Source organism: Capra hircus, chromosome 13, assembly GCF_001704415.2.
Source record: "Capra hircus breed San Clemente chromosome 13, ASM170441v1, whole genome shotgun sequence".
Classification (NCBI taxonomy): domain Eukaryota; kingdom Metazoa; phylum Chordata; class Mammalia; order Artiodactyla; family Bovidae; genus Capra; species Capra hircus.
The window spans coordinates 51,267,982-51,291,739 of record NC_030820.1 but is presented as its reverse complement, the minus strand read 5'-3'; the positions used below and the strand labels follow the sequence as shown (position 1 = coordinate 51,291,739).

The window sequence follows — 23,758 nt, the reverse complement described above, 5'->3', positions numbered from 1 at the left end:
TGGTACAGTTACTATGAAAAATAGGATGAAGAGTCCTCAAAAAATAAAAAATAAAACCACCACAAGATCCAACAATTCCACTTCTGGGCTTATACCAGAGAGAAATGAAATCACTATCTTGAAGAGCTATTTGCACATCCATGTTCATTGCAGCATTATTCACAATAGCCAAGCTATAGAAACAACCAACAACCTAAGTGTCCATTAGTGGATGAAGAAGATAAAAGATCAAGGCTGTATATTGTCACCCTGCTTATTTAACTTATATGCAGAGTAAATCATGCAAAATGAGGGGCTGGATGAAGCACAAGCTGGAATCAAGATTCCTGGAAGAAATATCAACAACCTCAAATATTCAGATGATACCACATTAATGGCAGAAAGCAAAGAGGAAGTAAGGAACTTCTTGATGAACGTGAAGGAAGAAAGTGAAAAAGCTGGCATAAAACTTCAACATACAAAAAACTAAGATTATGGCCTCCCTTAGAGGAGGGGTGGCCATGGAAGAGATAGATAGCATCACCAACTCCATGGACATGAACCTGAACAAACTCCAGGAGATAGTAAAGGACAGGGGTGCCTAGTGTGCTGCATCCCTTCGGGTAGCAGAGTCAGACAAGACCTAGCAACTGAACAACAATTACAAATTCAACTCTGGTGTTATTAACGTCACATCTTTTTGTTTGCATTCATCTGTTATATCTTTGCCCATTCTTTTATCACCATCCTTAGTTTTAGATGATCTTGTATAGAACATCATATAATTTAGAGTCGATTTTTTGGTTTAATCTGAGATAATTTTTCTTTTAACAGGTGTTTAACCCACTTACAGAGAAGGAAATGGCAACCCACTCTAGTATTCTTGCCTGGAGAATTCCATGGACAGAGAGGAGCCTGGTGGGCCATGGTCCATGGGGTCACAATAAGTTGGACATGACTTAGTGCACAGCACATGCCACTTATATTTAATGATACTTTGGTTCCATCACCTTGTTTATGTTGAATTCTGTTTAAAAACATTTTTGTAAACCTTTACCAGTATGATTCTACATTGTTTTCCGGGTTCCTTCTGATAAGTATAGTCTAAGTTCTTACGACAGCTATCCTGTCACCTTTAAACAATGTCTTTTGAGTTTTCCTCATGAGACAGGGAAGTTCATATACCTTTAAATTCATCCCATTTCTCCACCATCACATTCTGGCTGGTTATATTAATAATTTTACAGTTTTTCCAAGTGGATATTTTTATATCTTTAAGGAGTATAAATACTCTTTACAACTTGATTTAACAGCTTTAAAATTTACTGATCTTCCACTTGAGAAAATGTACAGATAATCTATCTTACTCCTTCCTAATATTTTATTAAATATGAGTTCATTTATAGGTTTTTGACATTTATATTCTATTTTGTAATAGCATTCTCATAGATGTTGTAATTAGTTTTGTATCTAAAAAGATTTAATGCTCATCATTAATCTTTTCACTAACAGAGACTAGTTTTATAAATAATTAGTTCATAATGTCTCTAAGTTGTAAGACTTCAGCTTTCCTAAGTAACTATAACTATAGGACTCTGAATAATGAGTATTCAGTACAGAGGACTCTTGGCAATACTGTTTACCTCAACAAAGTGTTTGGTTTTTTAAAAAAATTAGCTATATTTAGTTTCTGAAGGCGAAAGTCATAATACATGGAAGGGTTCACAAGAGAAAACAAATTCCCTTTCTCCCCAGCTACCTACTACCTCTCCCTGAAGACAACCACATTTATCAGAGTCTTCTCCCACATATATGCTGAGTTTATACAAGCAAATGTGTATAAATACATTTCCCCCATGATTCAGTTCAGTTCAGTTCAGTCGCTCAGTCATGTCCGACCCTTTGTGACCCCATGAATCGCAGCACGCCAGGCCTCCCTGTCCATCACCATCTCCCGGAGTTCACTCAGACTCTCGTCCATCGAGTCAGTGATGCCATCCAGCCATCTCATCCTCTGTCGTCCCCTTCTCCTCCTCCCGCCAATCCCTCCCAGCATCTGAGTCTTTTCCAATGAGTCAACTCTTCCCATGAGGTGGCCAAAGTACTGGAGTTTCAGCTTTAGCATCATTCCTTCCAAAAAAATCCCAGGGTTGATCTCCTTTAGAATGGACTGGTTGGATCTCCTTGCAGTCCAAGGGACACTCAAGAGTCTTCTCCAACACCATAGTTCAAACGCATCAATTCTTCGGCGCTCAGCCTTCTTCACAGTCCAACTCTCACATCCATACATGGCCACAGGAAAAACCATAGCCTTGACTAGACGGACCTTAGTCAGCAAAGTAATGTCTCCGCTTTTGAATATACTATATACGTTGGTCATAACTTTCCTTCCAAGGAATAAGCGTCTTTTAATCTCATGGCTGCAGTCACCGTCTGAAGTGATTTTGGAGCCCCCCAAAATAAAGTCTGACACTGTTTCTACTGTTTCCCCATCTATTTCCCATGAAGTGATGGGACCAGATGCCATGATCTTCGTTTTCTGAATGTTGAGCTTTAAGCCAACTTTTTCACTCTCCTCTTTCACTTTCATCAAGAGGCTTTTTAGTTCCTCTTCACTTTCTGCCATAAGGGTGGTGTCATCTGCATATCTGAGGTTATTGATATTTTTCCCAGCAATCTTGATTCCAGCTTCTGTTTCTTCCAGTCCGGCGTTTCTCATGATGTAGTCTGCATAGAAGTTAAATAAGCAGGGTGACAATATATTGCCTTGACATACTCTTTTTCCTATCTGGAACCAGTCTGTTGTTCCATGTCCAGTTCTAACTGTTGCTTCCTGACCTGCATACAGATTTCTCAAGAGGCAGGTTAGGTGGTCTGGTATTCCCATCTCTTGAAGAATTTTCCACAGTTTATTGTGATCCACAAAGTCAAAGGCTTTGGCATAGTCAATAAAGCAGAAATAGATGTTTTTCTGGAACTCTCTTCCTTTTTCCATGATCCAGCGGATGTTGGCAATTTGATCTCTGGTTCCTCTGCCTTTTCGAAAACCAGCTTGAACGTCAGGGAGTTCATGGTTCACGTAATGCTGAAGTCTGGCTTGGAGAATTTTGAGCATTACTTTAGCTAGCATGTGAGATGAGTGCAACTGTGCAGTAGTCTGAGCATTCTTTTGCATTGCCTTTCTTTGGGATTGGAATGAAAACTGACCTTTTCTAGTCCTGTGGCCACTGCTGAGTTTTCCAAACTTGCTGGCATATTGAGTGTAGCACTTTCACAGAATCGTCTTTCAGGATTTGAAACAGCTCAACTGGAATTCCATAACCTCCACTAGCTTTGTTTGTAGTGATGCTTTCTAAGGCCCACTTGACTTCACATTCCAAGATGTCTGGCTCTAGATTAGTGATCACATCATCATGGTTATCTTGGTCTTGAGGATCTTTTTTGTACAGTTCTTCTGTGTATTCTTGCCACCTCTTCTTAATCTCTTCTGCTTCTGTTAGGTCCAGACCATTTCTGTCCTTTATCAAGCCCATTTTTGCATGAAATGTTCCCTTGGTATCTCTAATTTTCTTGAAGAGATCTCTAGTCTTCCCCATTCTGTTGTTTTCCTCTATTTCTTTGCACTGATCGCTGAAGAAGGCTTTCTTATCTCTTCTTGCTATTCTTTGGAATTCTGCATTCAGATGCTTATATCTTTCCTTTTCTCCTTTGCTTTTTGCCTCTCTTCTTTTCACAGCTATTTGTAAGGCCTCCCCAGACAGCCATTTTGCTTTTTTGCATTTTTTTTTCCATGGGGATGTTCTTGATCCGTCTCCTGTACAATGTCACGAATCTCCGTCCATAGTTCATCAGGCAGTCTATCTATCAGATCTAGACCCTTAAATCTATTTCTCACTTTCACTGTATAATCATAAGGGATTTGATTTAGGTCATACCTGAATGGTCTGATTAGTGGCATATTATACTATTCTGTACTTTGTTCACTAGGCTTCTTTAAGATCTTCTCTAATACCTTACTACCCAATCCTCCCCTCATGCCACCCTGCTGTCTCCCTTTCTCTAAACTTAGGAGAGCTCCTTTGAATAACATGGGTGATGCTTAAAATATGATTTATATTCTTATTTGTCTTCTTCTTATTTGTAAGAAGACACTATAAAGATGAAAGCATGAGTTTTAGAGTCAAGAAAATCTGAGTTTGAATTCTAGGTTCTACTGATTATTCACAGGTAACATTAGGCAAACTGCTCAACTTTCTCTCTGAGCCCTAAATCCTCTGTTAGATGGGAACATGTACCTCCAGGTTATCAGTGAAATGCTTATCACAGGCTACAGAAAGAAAGAACTCATTAAATGTAACCTGACACTACTACCACGACCATCATCTATACCAAGGAGACTGGACTGATCCATTCCTCAGACTGACAGGGATTGCTGTTGCACGTGGACCTTAGTTAGCCACAGCAACACGCAGGAAGCTAAGTCACGTGATTCTCACCAGCCTAGAGTACTGAGCCCATGGTTTAGATAAGTGGCTATCACTAGTTTGAAAGCAGCTTCTAGGACCCCTGGCCTTGGCCTTGGCCTCTGCCCCTGCTCTGGGGCAGAAGTCAGGGATACTTCTTCTCACCAATTATATTTAAAAAGTGTTCCCAAAATCTAAAGATTGATTCTAACCTCATAACCATATTCCATTCACAACCAGGGAGCAGGGGTTAGGAGATTCACGTCAATGGTCATGTGTTACGATGGGGACAAGGCACACACAAAGGGTATGCTGTCATTGTTCAGTTGCTAAATCATATCCATCGCTTTGTGACTCCATGGACTGCAGCATGCCAGGCTTTCCTGTCCATCGCCATCTCCCAGAGTTTGCTCAAACGTCCATTGAGTTGATGATGCCATGCAACCATCTTATCTTCTGTTGTCCCTTTCTGCTCTTGCCTTCAATCTTTCCCAGCATCAGTGAGTTGACTCCACATCAGGTGGCCAAAGTGGTAGCAGGCAGGCAAATGGTAGCAGGGACTGAGAGTGGAGGAAGGGCTATGGCCTTGAAGTGGGAGCTTCAGTTTCAGCATCAGTCCTTCCAATGAATATTCAGGGCTGATTTCCTTTAGGATTGACTGGGTTGGATCTCTTTGCAGTCCAACGGACTGTCAAGATCTTTTCCAGCACCACAATTAGAAAAACATCAATTCTTTGGCATTCAGCCTTCTGTATAGTTCAACTCTCACATCCATACATGACTGCTGGAAAAACCACAGCTTTGACTATATAGACCTTTGTTGGCGAAGTGATGTCTACTTTTTAAAACGTGATCTGGGTTTGTCATAGCTTTCTTTCCTAGGAGTAAGCATCTTTTAATTTCATGGCCACAGTCACCATCCACAATGATTTTGGAAAATAAAAAATTTCCCCAAAATAAAATCTGTCACTCCTTCCACTTTTTCCCTTTCTATTTATCACAATCTTGATATTTTTTCAACTGTTGAGTTTCAAGCCAGCTTTTTCATTCTCCTCTTTCACCCTTATCAAAAGGCTCTTTAGTTCCTCTTCACTTTCTGCTATTAAAATGGTATCATCTTCATAGCTGAGGTTGTTGATATTTTCCCCAGCAATCTTGATGCTAGTTTGTAATTCATCCAGCCTGGCATCTAGCATGATGTACACAAAAGGTATACAATGTCTAAGACTGTAAATGTCAGGAAATAAGGCTTGACTGCTGAGCACAGAATCTGCTTCCTGGGTGCTTAACAAGCTGTTTGGGAATCTACTAGTTTTTTGGTTCGGAGACATGAGTCCTGCTCTTCTCAAGTTCTGTTAGTGCTCCACAGCAAGTCAGTCAGCCTTAGGCAAATACAGCCCATCTGCCTCTGCAGAGTGCTTGAGAGACCTCTGAGGATTCAAAGGTGAGTTTCCTCGGTGGCCTCCTCTGACATTCAAGTGGTCACTTGGTAAGGGCACACTGACTGCTGAATTCCCCAAACCTGGGCCATAGCCCTTCCTCCCCTCTCAGTCCCTGCTACCATTTGCCTAGTTTAGACCACTGCTCGTTACTAGCTCTGTGCTCATTCTCTTCACTTCCAGGCTTCCTTTACTACAATTCCTTCTTTCTCCTGTAGTTAGAGTAATCTTTCAAAAACGTAAATCTGATCAAATCATTTCCCCACTTAACACATGTAAAGCATCCCAATAACTTGTAGGCTGACATCTAAACTTTTGGGCCAGTCTGACCTACCCGCACGCTGCATTTCTTCAGGGCTCCAGTCATCAGCAGGTCTTCTTTCCTGCTGTTTCTTCTGTCTGGAACTATCTTTTCCCTCCTTCCTTTTTTGAAGGGCCAACTCCTACTTCAGGTGGTAGACAATTTAAACAGCACCTATTCTAAAAGACTTTCCTAATCCCTCAGGACTAGGTTAGAGCAGTTATAGGATAAAGATTTGCTGAACAGATGAATAAATGAACTAAGTATAATAAAAGGCACGTGCAACCTGACCTCTGAGGCAGCTGCCTAAGCAACTAAGCTGTGGGTACCCACATCCCCAAAATTTTCCCACTTGCAAGTCTGAGCAAGTATCATTCATCAGATAGCCATTTTAAAAGGTAGCTAAGATTAGATATACATATTTTGGTACAAAATTCATTAAGGTATGAAAGGGTTCAGTAGAAAGTTTCTTCTTCCCTTCTCTGGCACCCTGAACCTTACTTCTCCCCAGAGGCAACCACTAATAAGCAGATTTGGGGTATGTCTCTTCAGATGGTCTATGCATATACAAGTATACAGGAATATACAAAACCATATTTTCTTAACAAATTCTTCTACACTTAAAACTTCTATCCCCTAGGTTTTCAGGTATGGCCTAGATATGGTAATAGCATAAGACTTAGAAATTCAAATGTAGAATGTCAACTTTTTGTTTATTCTGTATTAAAAAGGCTCCTCACATGCCTTCCTTGTCATAAGCTTTAACATTAAGATGGACCATCTGCAGCGAGAGTGTCAGAGAAGCCTCCTAAGAAAGATGACACTGGTAGTGCCTGTGCTCCCATTCCCATTTAAAATAAGGTCACTCTGGAGGCTGCAGGCAGGCAATGAGCTTACTGCCAGAACCCCATGTCCTGGTGCAGCTACAGGAAGTGGCTGGAGCCTCTGGAAACTAAGTAAGACAAGACTAGGCAGCCAGGCCCAGAATGTGGCACAGTGGGGAAGGAGGTAGGGTTCTAGAAGGGTCAGCACATTCCAGAGAGGGCAGTTATGAGAGCCAGCTCCTGCAAGGGTCCATGAAAGTCCCAGGATGAAGACAAGAATAGCTGTGGTGTATCTTGCAGTGAGAAGCCAGGAAAGGCTGAGAGATCTGCAAAGCCCTTGGATTCTATTTAGTATCTTCTTGGGCAAAAGAAACTGAAGAGTCAGTCTACTGCAAACATGCCAACCTGAGCAGCAAGCACCAGAATCACAAGTACAGGCTTGACCTGCCTGAGAAAAAGTTAGGGTCTGAGTCTCTGACAGACACCTTGCTTAAAGTTCCATTTGCCGCATGAGTATCATGTAGACAAACCCTGTGGGCTTTGGATTCTAGGTCAGGAATTGGACATAGAAAAGGGGCTTTGCTTTATGGAGAAACAAGCAAAAGGATTATCCCCAGCATTCCTTAGGCCAGCTATGCAAACTGCTACCTGCCAAGAGGAAATGCCATCATTAAGGCAAGGTACAGCAGTTATCTGGAGCACAAGGTGAAGAGGCCATCGTGGGCAGTTTCATCCTGCTTGGGCCATCCTCCTGCTATGTACAAAGGAATGGATACTCTGATTTAGCCAATGCCTCACGAGTCTGGGCTGTGAGTGAGCAGGCAGTCTGGCCTGGCCCATTCCCAAGAGTGGAGAAACATCTCTCAGGTCTGTTTGACCATTCTAGTCTACGTAAAGGCTTCCAGCAGCCTAGAAGAAATCAAACCTCACTTTGTCTATCTATAGATATTTCTTTTTTAATAATTTTTTATTATTAAATTGTAGTATTAAATTGTAGATTTACAATATTATACTAGTTTCACATGTGCAGCACAGTGATTCAGTATTTTTACAGATTATACTCCATTGAATATCATCATACAATAGTGGCTATAATTCTTTATCTGATACAATATAAACTTGTTGCTGTGTATACATAGAAGTTTTAAATCTCTTAATCCCATACACATAATTTGCCCCACCACACTTTGGTCTCTCCTTTGGTAACCACCAGTTTGTCTTCTATATCTATGTAGTTGCTAAGTTGTGTCTGACTCTTTTCAACCCCATGGACTGTATCCAGCCAGGCTCCCCTGTCCATGGGATTCTCCAGGCAAGAATACTGGAGTGGGTTGCCATTTCCTCCACCATATAGATACCTCTAAAAGCAGGTCATGGGAGCAAAATGTCTGCTCTCTGCTTTAAAGCTAGTATTATACTGAGCCGTGCTGGTCATTTAAGCATTGAGATTATTCCCTAATCCTTGGATTTCTGTAATACACATCATTTTGTGGTTGTAATACAGTGCTTTTCTCACTGTAAAATAATCCCTTATTATAAAAGCAATGAATCAGAGCTTGACTTATGAACAGGAGCAAAGGAGGCAAATGCTCCCTTGGGACATGAAATGTTTGTCTACCAGTGGCAGATTCCACCTTTAAGAGAGGCACTAAATTTCTGAGGAGAAAGAAATACTTGCCTTTATCTCCTGTCTTCCCAGAAGGCCAGTGCTCATGGTGAACCAGGTCAGATTAGTCTATAGGGTCCTCTGTGCCCAGATGTAAGGGGAAGATGTTTACTAAGGCATTACCACTTAACCAGCCCCTTGCACTTCAGAAAACAGCATATATGGCCTCAAAGGCACCTGTCCACATCTGATCACATCTCTAGCTTTCTTTTTTTTAAGTTCCTTGACCAGGGATTGAACTTGGTTTGTGGTAGTGAAAGCACCAAGTCCTAACCACCCCCTAGCTTTCTTTATATAAGCACAGAATTGACATACATTACCTTTGAAGAATGAGTTGGAAGGCTGTGTTAATGAAATATGCCTACCAAATGCCAGACAGAACTCATGCTGTCTTGGCTTAAAAGGGCTATCCTCTTGTAATATTGGCCCAGGTTCACGGATGGTAAAGACAGAGCACTTCCCTAAGGTTCTTTGTCAAGGCAGCCTGATTGCTTCTCCCACATGCAAAAAAGGGAGAAGGCCACTGAAGGAGAAAGTGTCAAGAAGCCAAGGGGCACCAGGGTGGCAAACATCGTGTGATCATGTGGTGGACATGGGGCGGACTATAGCCCACACCCTTGGCTTTGATGATGACTTCCAAGCATTTATCAAAGGACCAGACAGCTCTCCTTGGTTATCTCCTGGACCTATGTTTTTTCCTATGTAGTCTATTTCAAGGATATGTACCATCAACTTTCCCAATCTCCCAAGCCAGAAACCTAGAAGTCATTCCAGATACTTCTTGTTTCAATGTCCCCCATCCAGCCTGTTACTACATCCTATTGACCTAGCCCCCCCCAAATCTCTTTGATCTACCTTGGGTGGACACTGTGGATAGACCCAGCCAACCTCCATTCAACTCTATTTCTAGGGTGCAGTGCCTAAAAAGCAACAAGGGCCTCTAAAAAGGTGGACCTAAGACTCCACAGTGCAGCAGCCGAACACATACATTCTTCTCTCCAGTGACCCAGTCTCCTGCTCTGCACAGCCTCCAGCTCAGCTCTTTCCCAAGACAACAGCTCTGCTAATGCTTTGTTGTCCCCATTCCCTGTAGACTGGCAATGGGATCAGCAGGGCAAACCTGTGCTGGGGACACTGAGTTATTTTCTTCCATCTCATTTCTACTTGCTGGGCTGCTTCAGGAAGCCCAGAACCCAGGTCTTCTGACAACAATAAGCATTTTACTACTATTGTAGGAAATTTAAAATTTACTCTGGGTCTCCAGCCACTATAGCTAATCTGACTAAAAAGTGCTGCTTCCAGACTGCCAGATGGCAGGACAATGCAAGGGTGAGTACAACCTACAAGATGGGTGGATTTTTCTATATATTATAAAGCAGATGTGGAAAATCTCAGTGTATGTAGCAGACGGTTAAAGGAGAAGGTTCTACTGGGCCATACTCTGCACTCATGGGACAGGAGAAATACATCAAAATCTTGCTGATTCACAGGCTAGGAATACTTATTCAGTCAACTGACATTAGTTGGAAGGGAGGGCAGAGTTAAGCACAGCTCAAAAGAGGTGTTGACATGGCAATTTATTATCATTGAGACAAACTCTTGGAAGAAATCTACCTAACAAATAAGATAACAGCAAAAAATGCCACAGTCTTCCCTGGATCAGTTTTGTTTTAGATTTCAGAATGGTAGGTGGGAACATGAAAAGTCTGTTGCATCTAAACAGAATTTGAAAGGCATGCAAGCAGGATGTAGAGCACATTGCTTACCTTGCGAACACTGGTCAAGAAATTTAGGAAACAGGAATCTACGGAGAGAAAACAAATATTTAAAACAATTAATCTCAGAATTTTCACTAATTTCTCACAAAATTTTGACTATCACTAACATATAAAATGGCTTACTTAGTGGGGCAACTGGCAGGCAACACTGAACATTAAAGATAGCCATGGTTATACAAAAGGTATTCATAGTTTTGAACCAGAGTTCCCTAGGCCAGAAACCCTAAAAAAGTCCCAACATGGCCAACTCTTGGTGGAATGTTGAACAGGAAATCCTTGTTCAACTCCCAAGACTATAGGAAATGGAGAAAGAGAGATTGGTCTTTTTCTTTTACCTGAAGAGATACTGTCCTGTTAGTACAGGGGAACTTTCAAGGGAAAATAAGAAAAATTACACTTGCCTAATTCTGCCAACAACAAAGTTGCCATATTTCCTGTTATGTGCACAACTAAATCCAGGTTCCCCTTTAATCTTTTTTAAAAAGCATTTGTTTATTTGGCTGTGTCTGGTGTTAGTTCTGTCAGGCGGGATCTTTCATTATGGCATGCAGACTCTCTAGCTGTGGCACACAGGCTTAGATGCTCCACAACATATGGGATCTTAGTTCATGGGTCAGGGGTCAAACCTGCATCCCCTGCATTACAAGGAGAATTCTTAACCACTGGACCACCACAGAAGACCCTGCACCCTTTAACCTTATTCTAAGCTCGAATGGTGAATGAAATGTAGGAGACTGACTAAATAGATTGAGGGTGACTAATTCAAAGTATGAGTTAACAACTGTAGCTCTGTAGTAAGCTCCAAAGAATAACTCAATATTCTTAGTGTTTTAAAACTTCTAAAACATCACAGTGCTCTTCTTGGTGAAGAAAGCCAATACTAATGAAAACAGCTATCTTTTATCTTTTTACTATGGACTGGGGACTCGGCAAGCAGTTCACATATACAATTTTATTCTCACATCCACGCTGTGCCTTGCGTACTTAAAAGTTGCAAATAGTGGGTTCATGGCGGCTAAGCAAGCTAAGCACTTTGCCCAAGGTCCTACATGCAGCTAGGAAATGGGAGGGTTTACACAGGGGCCCAGGTTTGTTTAACACCACAAAGCCCCTGTGTTGTCTACCCCTGCAAGTAGATGCTTGCTGAAGTCACCCTCTGAATTGTTGCTTCTCCAGTTGGCAGGTATTAATGCTGTTCAAAACACTTAGGGGAGTTTTTCTCTTGCAATTTCCTTGGTGGTGGCAAATCTTCATCTTTTAATTTGATTTTTGACAATGGTCAGACACACACCATTTGGAACTAAATTTGGTGGATGAGTGAGCCACTCGGGTAAGTACAACTTTGGGCTGTGGATCTAGTTCACCTGTCTGATTCCTTCACGGTTTCTAAAGAATTTTATAGAGGAACCCCGATGTGCTCTGATTAAGGTTAGGAGCCTCAGAACGAAGGGAGAGAGATCCTCAGTTGAGTCTCCCAAGAACAGAGCTCACTGACTTCACTGCATTCAGAGTCCACTGAAGGGTCAGCTGCAGAGCACATGTATTCTTTAAAACAATTATTTAATTTTGGCTGTGCTGGGTCTTCATTGCTACGCACAGGCTTTCTTCAGTTGTGGTGAGTAGGGGCTACTCTCTAGTTGCGGTGTGCTGGCTTCTCATTGCAGTGGCTTCTCTTGTTGCACAGCACGGGCTGTAGGGCACTTGGGCTTCAGTAGCTGCAGTGCTCAGGCTTAGCTGCCCCATAGCATGTGGAATCTTTCCAGACCAGGGATTGAATCCATGTCCTCTGCATTGGCAGGCAGATTCTTAACCACTGGACGACCAGAAAAATCCACTAATGCATTCTTAGAAAATGTCTGTCTCCATCAAGTAAGTGCCTGTAACTTTATTTTTAAAATTTATTTATAACTTGAGAATAACTGTGTTACAATGTTGTGCTGGCATCAACATGAATCAGCCATAGGCATATATATATGACCCCTCCCTCTTGAAACTCCCTCCCACCTCCCACCCCATCCCACCCATCTAGGCTGTCACAGAGCACTGGGTTGAGCTTCCTGTGTCACGCAGCAAATTCTCACTGGCTATCTATTTTACCTATGCTTCAGTGCTACTCTCTCAGTTCGTCTCCCTCTCTCCCTCCCTCACTGTGTCCACAAGTCTGTTCTTCATGTCTTTGTCTCTACTGCTGTCCTACAAACAGGTTCATCAAGACCATTTTTCTAGACTTCCAATATACATGTTAATGTACGACATTTGTCTCTTTCTGACTTACTTCGCTCTGTATAATAGGCTCTGGGTTCCTTTACTTCACTAGGAACTGACTCAAATTCATTCCTTTTTATGGTTGAATAGTATTCCATTGTATATATATGCACCACAACTGCTTTATCCATTCATCTATCAATGGACAGCTAGATTGCTTCCATGACCTGCCTTCTGTAAACAATGCTGCAACGAACACTGGGGTTCATGTGTCTTTTAGAATGGCTTTCTCAGGGTATATGCCCAGTAGTGGGATTGCTGGATGACATGGTAGGTTTTATCCCTAGTTTTTAAAAGAAATTTCCAAACTGTTCTCCATTGTGGCTGTGTCAATTTACATTCCCACCAACAGTGTAAGAAGTTCCCTTTTCTCCACATCCTCTCCAGCATTTATTATTTGTAGGTTTTTTGATGATGTTCCTGTGACTTTACAGTATATGCCTTAAAAGCCCTTCTCAGTGTCCTGCTGGCTTTCCCACAGCAGCGCACAGCAATTCATGCCAGTAGCATCTGAGATGAAGCTAAGCAATGCTCCCTCTCAGTGCATCTTATCCAGTCACAGGTTGGAAGCTCATGTTTTAAACCTCTAACAGGTTAGAGGGTCATTAAGCTACTCACTTTAAAGAGCTGCAAAGAAAATACTCAGAACACACAAACTTGCACATTTATGCAACTTCTCATTGAGATATCACTGTTTTTAACAATTCTTGTAAAATTACATGACTTTTTCTTATAGTACCCCATATCATGATTGACTATGTACATGCCATGGATGTGGCATTCAGGAAATTATTTAACTTTTCTGAGCATCAGCTTCCTCACGGTAAAACATGGTAATGATGCTTACCTTAAATGCCTCCCATAATACTTAAAGGGATTTTGAGGACTGAAAGAGGTAAAGCATCACACTGTCTAAAAAACAGCAGAAAACAAATCACAGCTAAATTCCTTTCCTTCTATACATATCATCCTCCTTCCTACACTGTAATATGTTTTTTCCCTCCTCTTTCTTTTGCATTACAAGGCCAGATACTTAACTGGACCACTAGGAAAGCCCCTAAACTATAAAGCCCCTAAACTGACTGAAGACAGACAATAACAAGTATTGGTGAAGACATGGAGAATTGGGAACCCTCATATATTGCTGGTGAGGATGCAAATGGTGTAATGGCTTTGGATAACAGTTTGCAGTTCCTCCGAAAGTTAAATAGTTACTATATGAACCAGCAATTCTACCCAAGAGAACAGAAAACATATGACCATATTAAAACTTAAACATAAACATTCAGAGCAGTATATTTATGATAGCCAAAAAAAGATATAAAAAACTCTAATGTCCATCAACTGATGAGCGGATAAAAAAGATGTGATATATCCATACAATAGAGTACTTGTCTATAAAAAGGAATGAAACACTGACACGTGCCACAGCACGGATGAGCCTTGAAAGAAGCCAGGCACAAAAGGCAACATATACGAAAATATCCAGAATAAGCATATCCATTGAAACAGAAAGTAGACTAGTTGCCAGGGATTGGGAAAAAAAAGAAATGGGGAGTGACTGAAAGGGACATTTTAAAACAGTGAATTTTATGGTATGTGTATTAAATTTCAATAAAGCTGTATATTAAAAGAAGCAATATACATGATACTATAAAATATCAAATGTTTTACACATCATCCAACATCTGCCCCCAAGGAACTAACCACTTCCCAGAAGAAACCACTATTCACAGTTTGGGATGTATTGTTCCAGATATTTTCTATGTTTAGTCAAATAGACATTTAAAGAATACATATTGTTTTGCTGATTTCCTTTTCTCACTTCATGAAGTATTATGGGCATTTTCCATATCAGTACATAAAAATCTACCTAATTTTAAAAAATGCCTGCACAGTATTCCATTACACATGCTCATTCGCTAAGCTGTGTCTGAATTTTTGTGACCCCATGGGCTATACCCCACCAGGCTCCTCTGTCCATGGGATTTTCCAGGCAAGAATACTGAAGTGGGTTGCCATTTCTTTCTCCAGGGGATCTTCCCAACCCAGGGGTCAAATTTGCATCTCTTGTCTCCTGCACTGGTAGGCAGATTCTTTACCACTGTGCCACCTGCTTCCATTATATGAATATCCTCAAATTGAATCAGTCACTTACTAATGAGCATTTGGGTTATTTCCATTTGATATTAATGTTATTGTCTTGAACACTGTAGAACACATCTGTTATATTTCAGACTGCCCATATGACTGACTGACTGATACCTTCTAAACACTTTTCCCAGACTTGGACTGAGGAAGCCTGTCCTTGAAGTAAATGGCAGAAAACTGCTTTTCTGGCCTTTCCTGCCATCTGGTACAAGCATATGACTTAAGTTTTACCAAAGAGACTCCAAGTGGCAAAGAACACAGTAAATGAGGGGATGTACGGGAAGCAGAGGAGAAGGCAATGGCACCCCACTCCAGCACTCTTGCCTAGAAAACCCCATGGATGGAGGAGCCTGGTGGGCTGCAGTCCACGGGGTCGCTAGGAGTCAGACACGACTGAGCGACTTCACTTTCACGGGAAGCAGAGGAGAAGGCAATGGCACCCCACTCCAGTGTTCTTGCCTGGAGAATCCCAGGGACGGGGGAGCCTGGTGGGCTGCTGCTCTGTCTTTGCACAGAGTCGGACACGACTGAGCGACTTGGCAGCAGCAGCAGCAGCATGGGAAGCAGACTCCATTTTCTGGCGGAAGAAGTAACTGACATAGCCTCAGATAGCCCGAGGGGGATCTCACTGGGGCAGCGCTACAGGAAGTTTGAGTGTTCCACCTGGATGCCTCATCAATACCGTCTGACCCTCCTAGAGGCTTTTCAAGCTATACTGTCCATTAGTAAATTTCTCCCCAACTAAACATGCTGGAGTAGGCTCTACAGTTTAGAATTAAAAATTCTGCCTGAATTCCTCAGACCTGTGTCCTGGACTATAGTCCTCAGTTAAGTCTCTGAATAAAATTTAAATTCACAACTTTAAAAATATATATAAATGAAAAATAAAAATTCTGCCTGAAACAAATACCCCTAAACATATATATCTTTGCACATTTCTAAAAATACGACTATATAATAAAATTCTAGCAATGGAATGGCCATATTTGACTCCAAAGAGATTAAATCATTTTACATTCCTATCAACAGTATGGGGGAAAAAAAAGTATATGAATGTACCTATTTTCCTACACAAGTTGCAGCATAATAAATCACCCCAAAACTAAGTGGCTTAAATAATGATGATTTATTATTTCTCATGGTTCTATAGGTTGAATGGGTATAGTTTAGCCGGGGGTGATGACTCTTTAAGATGGTCTCACTCACAGGCCCAACAGTGGTCTTGGTCTAGATGGTAGGAATGGATGGCTGGGGCTCTCTATCCACATTGTCTTTTACCCTCCAGCAGCCTCTTCATTTGGTGGTTCTTAACTCCCAGAAGCAAGAGAGGGCAAGCCCCAAAGTGTAAAATGCTTTTCAAGCCTTGGCTTGTTTCATGCTTCTTGAGGACCCACTGGCCAAAGCCAAGTCACAATGCCTGAGCCAAAATTCAAAGGGTGAAAAGTAGATTCAACTTAAGTCCTGATGGGAAGGGCTGCTTTTGCTATGGCCAGAATTTTAATCTACCACAGTTGGCCTTAAAAGGATTTTTCTTTTTTTTTGGCCATGACATGTGGGTTGTGGGATCTTAGTTCCCTGACCAGGGATCAAACCCAGGCCATAGGTTTAGTACTTTCACTGCCTGTTTCACTCTGTATAACAGGCTCTAGGTTCATCCACCTCACTAGAAGTGACCCAAATCCATTCCTTTTTATGGGTAATATTCCATTGTGTATATGTACCACAACTTCTTTATTCATTCATCTGTTGATGGACATCTAGGTTTCTTGGACTGTCAGGGAATTCCTGGACTTTTTTTCTTTTTACAAACGTATGGGCTTAACACTGGTCACTTAATCTTTTTACTACTTCTGTCATTTAATAATACTGTAATAAATACATATATGTATTGTGTATCCATTAGGATGTTCTGTTATGTTTATTTTCTGAATGCGCTAAGTCCTTGTGGCTTTTTGTGGACTTTCTTTAGCTGCGGTGAGTGGGAGTTACACTCTGCTGTGGTGCATGGCTTCTCACTGAGGTGGCTTCTTATCGAGGAGCCTTCTCTTGTGGAACATGGGATCCAAGGCATACAAGCTTCAGTAGTTGCAGCATGAAAGCTCAGCGGTTGCTGCTCATGGGCTCTGGAGTGCAGGTTCAGTAGTTGTGGCACACAGGATTAGTTACTCTGTGGCATGTGGAATCTCCAGACCAAGGATTGAACCAGTCTCCTCTGCACTGGCAGGTGGATTCTTATCCCCTGCACCACCAAGGAAGTCCATGTTATATTTACTTTAATAGTTGTACCTTTTAAGTTTTATATCAGAAATTAAAGAAATGTACCAACCATTTTAAAAATTTTACAGAGTGTTCTATGTTTTTCTATATGATTACCTTTTTCAATTCATTTTAGACTTTCTTAAGTAAATGTGCTACTGCTTTTTAAATTTTTAATTGGAGGATAAATGCTTTACAATTTCTGCCATACGACAATTGTGAATCAGCCGTAAGTATACATACTTCCCCTTCCTCTTTCTTGTCTCTTGAACCTCCTTCCCACCCTAATTCTTTTCTTAATGGAGTGAGATTAATGTTATTTAATAACATTCTAGTCTTTTTTTTTGGGCCACATCACAGGGCATGCAGGACCCTAGTTCCCCAACCAGGGATTGAATCAGTGACTTCTGATTTGATGTGCAATGAGTTTTTTTTAATTTATGTTTTGGCTGTGCCAGGTCTTTGTTGCTGTGCGGGTTTTCCCTAGTTGCAATGAGCAGGCTTCTCCTGCTATGGAGTACAGGCTCTAGAGCACACTGCCTTCAGTAGCTGCAGCATGTGGGCTCAGTGGTTGTGACTCACTGGCTCCAGAGCACAGGCTTAGTTGCCCTGTGGCATATGAGATCTTCCTGGATCAGGGATTGAACCAGTGTCTACAGCACTGGCAAATGGATTCTTTACCACTGAGCCACGGGGAAGTCCCTGATTCTTTCTATTTAACAGTTTTATTGAGATATAATCAGCACAGCACAAAATTCACTCATTTAAAGTGTATGATTCAATGATTTTTTTCTTTTTAGTAAATTTACAGAGCTGTGCAAACAATGCCACAATTTCATTTTAGAAACATTTTCATTATTATAGGAAGATCCTGCCTTCCCATTTCGCCACACCTTTAACATCTCTTCCTTGAACTCTTCCCACGCAACTCTATTAGTTTCTCTTCTTAACTTTTTCTTGATGGTGTAGAGCAGTACTCGTCTAGTTCTTTGCTTATTACTATCTTTTCCTACCTTTCTATGTTAGTATCTCTGATAGAGTCCAGTCCCATGTTAGATAGACCTCTTTCTGCTTTACTCATCTTTAACTAAAAACTTGAGAAAAAGAAGAGGCATGGATGGTAGAAAAAGTGGCATATAAGAGTCCGCATAGTATTCTAAAGTACAATGGTGATGCTCAGAATTCACTGCAATAACCTACCTTAAGGCAGAAAGAAAAATAGCCTTTTTTTTTTTTTTAAATGAGAAAGCAGAACCTAGAGAAAGCAGAGCTAATGAGAAGGGAGAATGGTAAAGACATTTCTTAGGATCACTTAAGATAATTAGGGTAGTAACTTTTAATGTAATTTCTATGAGAAGTGTAAAGATATCAACTTGGGATTCAAATAAGAAGGAAGCTTTTTTAGATGAAGATCTAAGGATAGATCAATCAGTTGCCAGGAGATGATAATAATATATGGACTAGTCAGAAATACCTCATGATAACATATCTTGGATACATTCTTAGAAATATTCTACTAAAGGCTACAGAGAAAGGAAACTTTGCAGCCTCTGTCCTTGGAATTCTACAGGCAAGAATAGTGGAGTGGGTAGCCAGTTCCTTCTCATTCTCCTCTAGGGGATCTTCACCCAGGGACTGAACCCGTGTCTCCCACAGTGCAGGTAGCTTCTTTACCATTTGAGCCACCAGGGAAGCCCCAAACAACTCTGTGATATGTGTGCTGTGCTTAGTCACTCAGTCATGTCCGACTCTGTGACCCCATGGATTGCAGCCTGCCAGGCTCCTCTGTCCATGGGGATTCTCCAGACAAGAACACTGGAGTGGGTTTCCATGCCCTCCTCTAGGGGATCTTCCCAACCCAGGGATCGAACCCAGGTCTCCCACATTGCAGGCGGATTTTATACCGACTGAGCCATGAGGGAAGCTCCAAAATACTGGAGTGGGTAGTCTATCCCTTCCCCAGGGGTTCTTCCTGACCCAGGAATTGAACTGGAGTCTCCTGCATTGCAGGATTCTTCACCCGCTGACCTACCGGGGAGGCCTCCAAACAGCTCTACAAAGGGAAAATGTAATGTCTGAAACTTCTCAGTGGGGACTTCTCTGATGATGAAATAAATAATTCTAGATACCACTGAGGCAGTATAAACTATAAAACCCACTCAGAAAGCATTTTGGGAATGTGAATATAGAGTAATAAAATTGATCATCAGTTCAGTTCAGTTCAGTTGCTCAGTTGTGTCCGACTCCTTGTAACCCCATAAACTGCAGCATACCAGGCCTCCCTGTCCATCACCAACTCCTGGAGTCCACCCAAACCCATGTCCATTGAGTCAGTGATGCCATCCAACCATCTCATCCTCTGTCGTCCCCTTCTCCTCCTGCCCTCAATCTTTCCCAGTATCAGGGTCTTTTCAAATGAGTCAGCTCTTCGCATACAACTGAATAATAATATATCTTTGATAAATCTATTCTAAGGAAATTGTCTGAAATTTAAGAAATTTATATAAAGATGTTCCCATAGCGCATTATTTATGATAGTGAGAAGTTGGAGACATCCTATGTGACTAACAGAGGAGAGTGGGTTAAGACAATTATAGCCATACACACACAAAATGATTACATAACCAATCAAAATGTAATTACCACTGTAATATAGCAACATATATATGGTCCTATCACTTCATGGCAGATAGATGGGGAAACAGTGGAAACCGTGGCAGACTTTATTTTTCTGGGCTCCAAAATCACTGCAGATGGTCACTGCAGCCATGAAATTAAAAGATGCTTACTCCTTGGAAGGAAAGTTATGACCAACCTAGATAGCATATTCAAAAGCAGAGACATTACTTTGCCAACAAATGTCCATCTAGTGAAGGCTATAGTTTTTCCAATGGTCATGTATGGATGTGAGAGTTGGACTATAAAGAAAGCTGAGTGCCGAAGAATTGATGTTTTTGAACTGTGGTGTTGGAGAAGACTCTTGAGAGTCCCTTGGACTACAAGGAGATCCAACCAATCCATCCTAAAGGAGATCAGTCCTGGGTGTTCTTTGGAAGGAATGACGCTGAAGCTGAAACTCCAGTACTTTGGCCACCTGATGCGAAGAGCTGACTCATTGGAAAAGACCCTGATGCTGGGAAAGATTGAGAGCAGGAGAAGGGGACGACGGAGGAGATGGTTGGATGGCATACCGACTCAATGGACATGGGTTTGGGTGGACTCCCGGGAGCTGGGGATGGACAGGGAGGGCTGGCGTGCTGCGGCTCATGGGGTCGCAAAGAGTCAGACATGACTGAGCAACTGAACTGACTGACTGATATATGTTCACTTACATATTTATATGTTAACCTAAGAAAAATATAAAGCTTATGTATATCACAACTGTTAAAAGTATGCATATAAAAGATAAAAAAGGAATTCACAAAAATTATAATATTACATTGAGTTAGTGAGATTATGGGTGAATTACTACCCAATTTTCTTTGTTGTTGTCATTATTATTTCCAAAGTAGGAAAAAAAAGTTCATTTGTTAGTAGTAAGAATGAGTGTCATTAACTGAGGTAAGATGCTTTAAGATGGCTTAACCACATGAAAAAGTATCTGTGAGGTACTACAAGTGCCTTATTACAGAAGGCCCCTTCCCTGCAGTAAAGAAGAAAAGAAAAGCCTGCCATGGGTATTCTTCTTTTCTGAGAGAATTTATTTCAAGTCCCACTATCCTAGAAGGGTGACTTTTTAGTGCATAAAGAAAAGTGGTGAGAAGATGTCAGTCCATACGGAGAGTAAAAAAGCTGGCTTGAAACTCAAGATTCAAAAAACTAAGATCAAGGCATATAGTTCCACCACTTCATGGCAAATAGATGGGGAAAAAGTGGAAGCAGTGACATATTTTATTTTCTTGGACTCCAAAATCACTGCAGATAGCAATTCTAATTATGAAATTAAAAGATGCTTGCTCCTTGCAAGGTAAGTTATAACAAACCTAGACAGTATATTAAAAAGAAGATGTCACTTTGCCAACCAAGGTCTGTATGATCAAAATTATAGTTTTCCCAGTAGTCATGTAGGGATGTGAGAGCTGGAATATAAGGAAGGCTGAATGCCAAAGAATTTATGTTTTCAAACTGTGGTGCTGGAGAAGACCCTTGAGAATCTGTGGACTGCAAGGAGATCAAACCAGTCAATTCTATAGGAAATCAGCCCTGAATACTCATTGGAAGGACTGATGATGAAGCTGAAGCTCTTAATATTCTGGCCACCTGATATGAAGAGCTGACTCACTGGAAAAGACCCTGATGCTGGGAAAGACTGAAGGGAAAAGGAGAAGGGGGCAGGAGAGGAAGAGATGGTTAGATAGCAACACTGATTCAATGGACATGAATTTGAGTAAACGGGAGACCCTGGAGGACAGAGGAGCCTGACATGCTGCAGTCCACAGGGTTGCAAAGAGTTGGACATGACTTAGCAACTAAAAAACAGAAACACCACCAGGGTAAACTGATGCATTCCAAAAGACAAACACATAAAAATGTGTCACCTATTGGTAGGTGGGAGGTAAATAGCTTTCTGTACATTTAAACACACCACATCCTTTGGGCTAGACGTGGTCCTAAGTATGTACCTGTGCTCCATGTAGCAGCTCAGCGGCTCCACGCATGTTGTGATGGCACCAATGGTGAAAGAGGACTTGACATTTGAGTCTGGATGGGTCTGCAGAGCCTGGACAACATCAATAACATCTGTGTAGCTAGGGGGAAAAAAGGGAGTAGTTAGTTTACTGAATTGGAGCTTCAGAGTGGGAGAAGAGGGGAATGCCTGCTGAGTGGCTGAGTAGAGCAAGGGTAGAAGGAAACCTAAGAGGAGAGTGCAACAGGCCTCCTTGGGGTCAAGTCACCTCATGATTTAGAGCCCCTGCAGTTTACAGAGTTTCTGTACTTCCAAGTTCCATTAGTTCTAACTGTGCAAGAGTGAGTGGAAGAAAGAACTCTACTGCCCACCCACTTCAGAGAAGCCTGCAGGTGACCCTGGGGCTCTGAGGCAGGACTTGGTATTTTCTAATCAAGCTAAGAGCTCCTGCATTGGTCTGTTTTCTTTAATAACTCTTTCATTTCAGGGAGCACAGTGATCCAGCTGCTAAGTCTGTACCTGGCCACTTTGGCTGAACTGCCCGAACTGCATGATGAATGCAAAAACCTAACTCTCCATGTTGCCTCTTTCTTATCAGTATTTTCTTTATTTAAAAACAAAGAAACCCCAGCAGGACTTTAACTTTCTTTCTTCTGATACAACAGATATTCCATACAAGTGTCTTTTGGGCTCTATTTTACATTTGTAATTTAAGCCTGCAATTTTGCCTCATTTTACATTAATTCAACTTTTATTTTTGAGAGATACTTTGTCTTAGATGTAGATAATTTAAAGAATGATTTTTACAATATTCTAGAGTATAAACTAACACAGTCCCTCAAATTCCTTAAAATTAACTTTTTAAGACTCAGATTTTTACAGTTCTACTTATTTGTGTATGTATTCAGTTCCATACAATTCTGTCACCTGTGCAGGCTCCTCTACCACAGTAAAGATACTGAACAGTTTCACACCACAAGGCTCCCTCCGTGTTGCCCTTTTATAACCATACCCACCTCCCCGCCTGGCCTCCACTCCCATCCCCAGTTCTTGGCAGCCACTAATCTGTCCACCATTTCTAAAATTTTATCATTTAAAAATACATTAATTCAATTTTTAAAACAACAACCTAATACTCCACTTGGTGTCAAAGCTCAACATCACTGCTCACCTGCAGCAGTAAGAAGAATGGGACCAGGCCACTGCAGGGGCAAGAGAAAACCCTGCCCGACTGCATAGAATTCTATAAATCAAAATAAAGGCCATATTCAAGAAATAAAATTCTCAACTTGGAGGCCTCTGGGGCGTCCCCTTACCTCAATACTGAAAGGTCCAGCTTCAAGGAGCTGGACACGCTACACTGAGTCTGCCATGTGCTCCCTGCTGAGCCTCAAGGGAATGGGCCCCATCTGTAAGAACACTGTCATAGAGGGCAACACAGCAGGAAATCCATCTGACGTTCCTAGTGTACTAGGGCAGTGACTGGGCAACTGCTGGTTCTGAGAGTACAAGTGGGCTGGCCATACACTGTCACTGAAGTCCAGAGCAGCCAGGACAGCTGGCACTTATGCAGACTTGTACAGTCAGAGACGGGGAGTCAACAATACTCTCTAAAGTAACAGAAGATGGAAATGACCTCAGCTATACAATGTCAAGGTGCCAAATTTGTCTCCAAGTCCATACCCCCACTGACGTTCACCTCTGGAAGGGTGGCAGGAGGTGACGAAACTGGGCCAACCTATTGTTTTGATTATTAGAGATGATGGAAAACAAGTGGTTTCTAGTTTTCTTGCTCTGTGGCTTCCACAACCTAAGCCCACAAGTAGGGTCAACAGAAGGGAAGCCCAAAGCAGATGTAAGAACAAGATCTAAATAAGAGAAAAGATGGCCTGGCAAGGGACACATTCCCGTTTCCCTCCTGCAGCACCACTGGCCTGGCTTTCCTCCAATTCTTACCATCACATCCAGGAGACCAAACAGGGCTTTGGAACTGGGCCTATTCTTTACTG

The 23,758-nt window shown here is 41.6% G+C and overlaps 1 protein-coding gene across 1 annotated transcript in view; it reads right to left on the bottom strand.

Annotated features, from left to right (window-relative positions):
• Positions 1-23,758, bottom strand: part of C13H20orf194 (chromosome 13 C20orf194 homolog) — a 173,156-nt gene that overhangs the window by 21,065 nt on the left and 128,333 nt on the right. Inside the window, exons 28-29 of the mRNA XM_018057413.1 lie at positions 21,745-21,870; positions 10,439-10,476 (exon numbers count right to left, since the gene is read on the bottom strand). Coding sequence (XP_017912902.1) covers positions 10,439-10,476; positions 21,745-21,870 — 164 coding nt within the window. The remainder of the gene's footprint in view (positions 1-10,438; positions 10,477-21,744; positions 21,871-23,758) is intronic.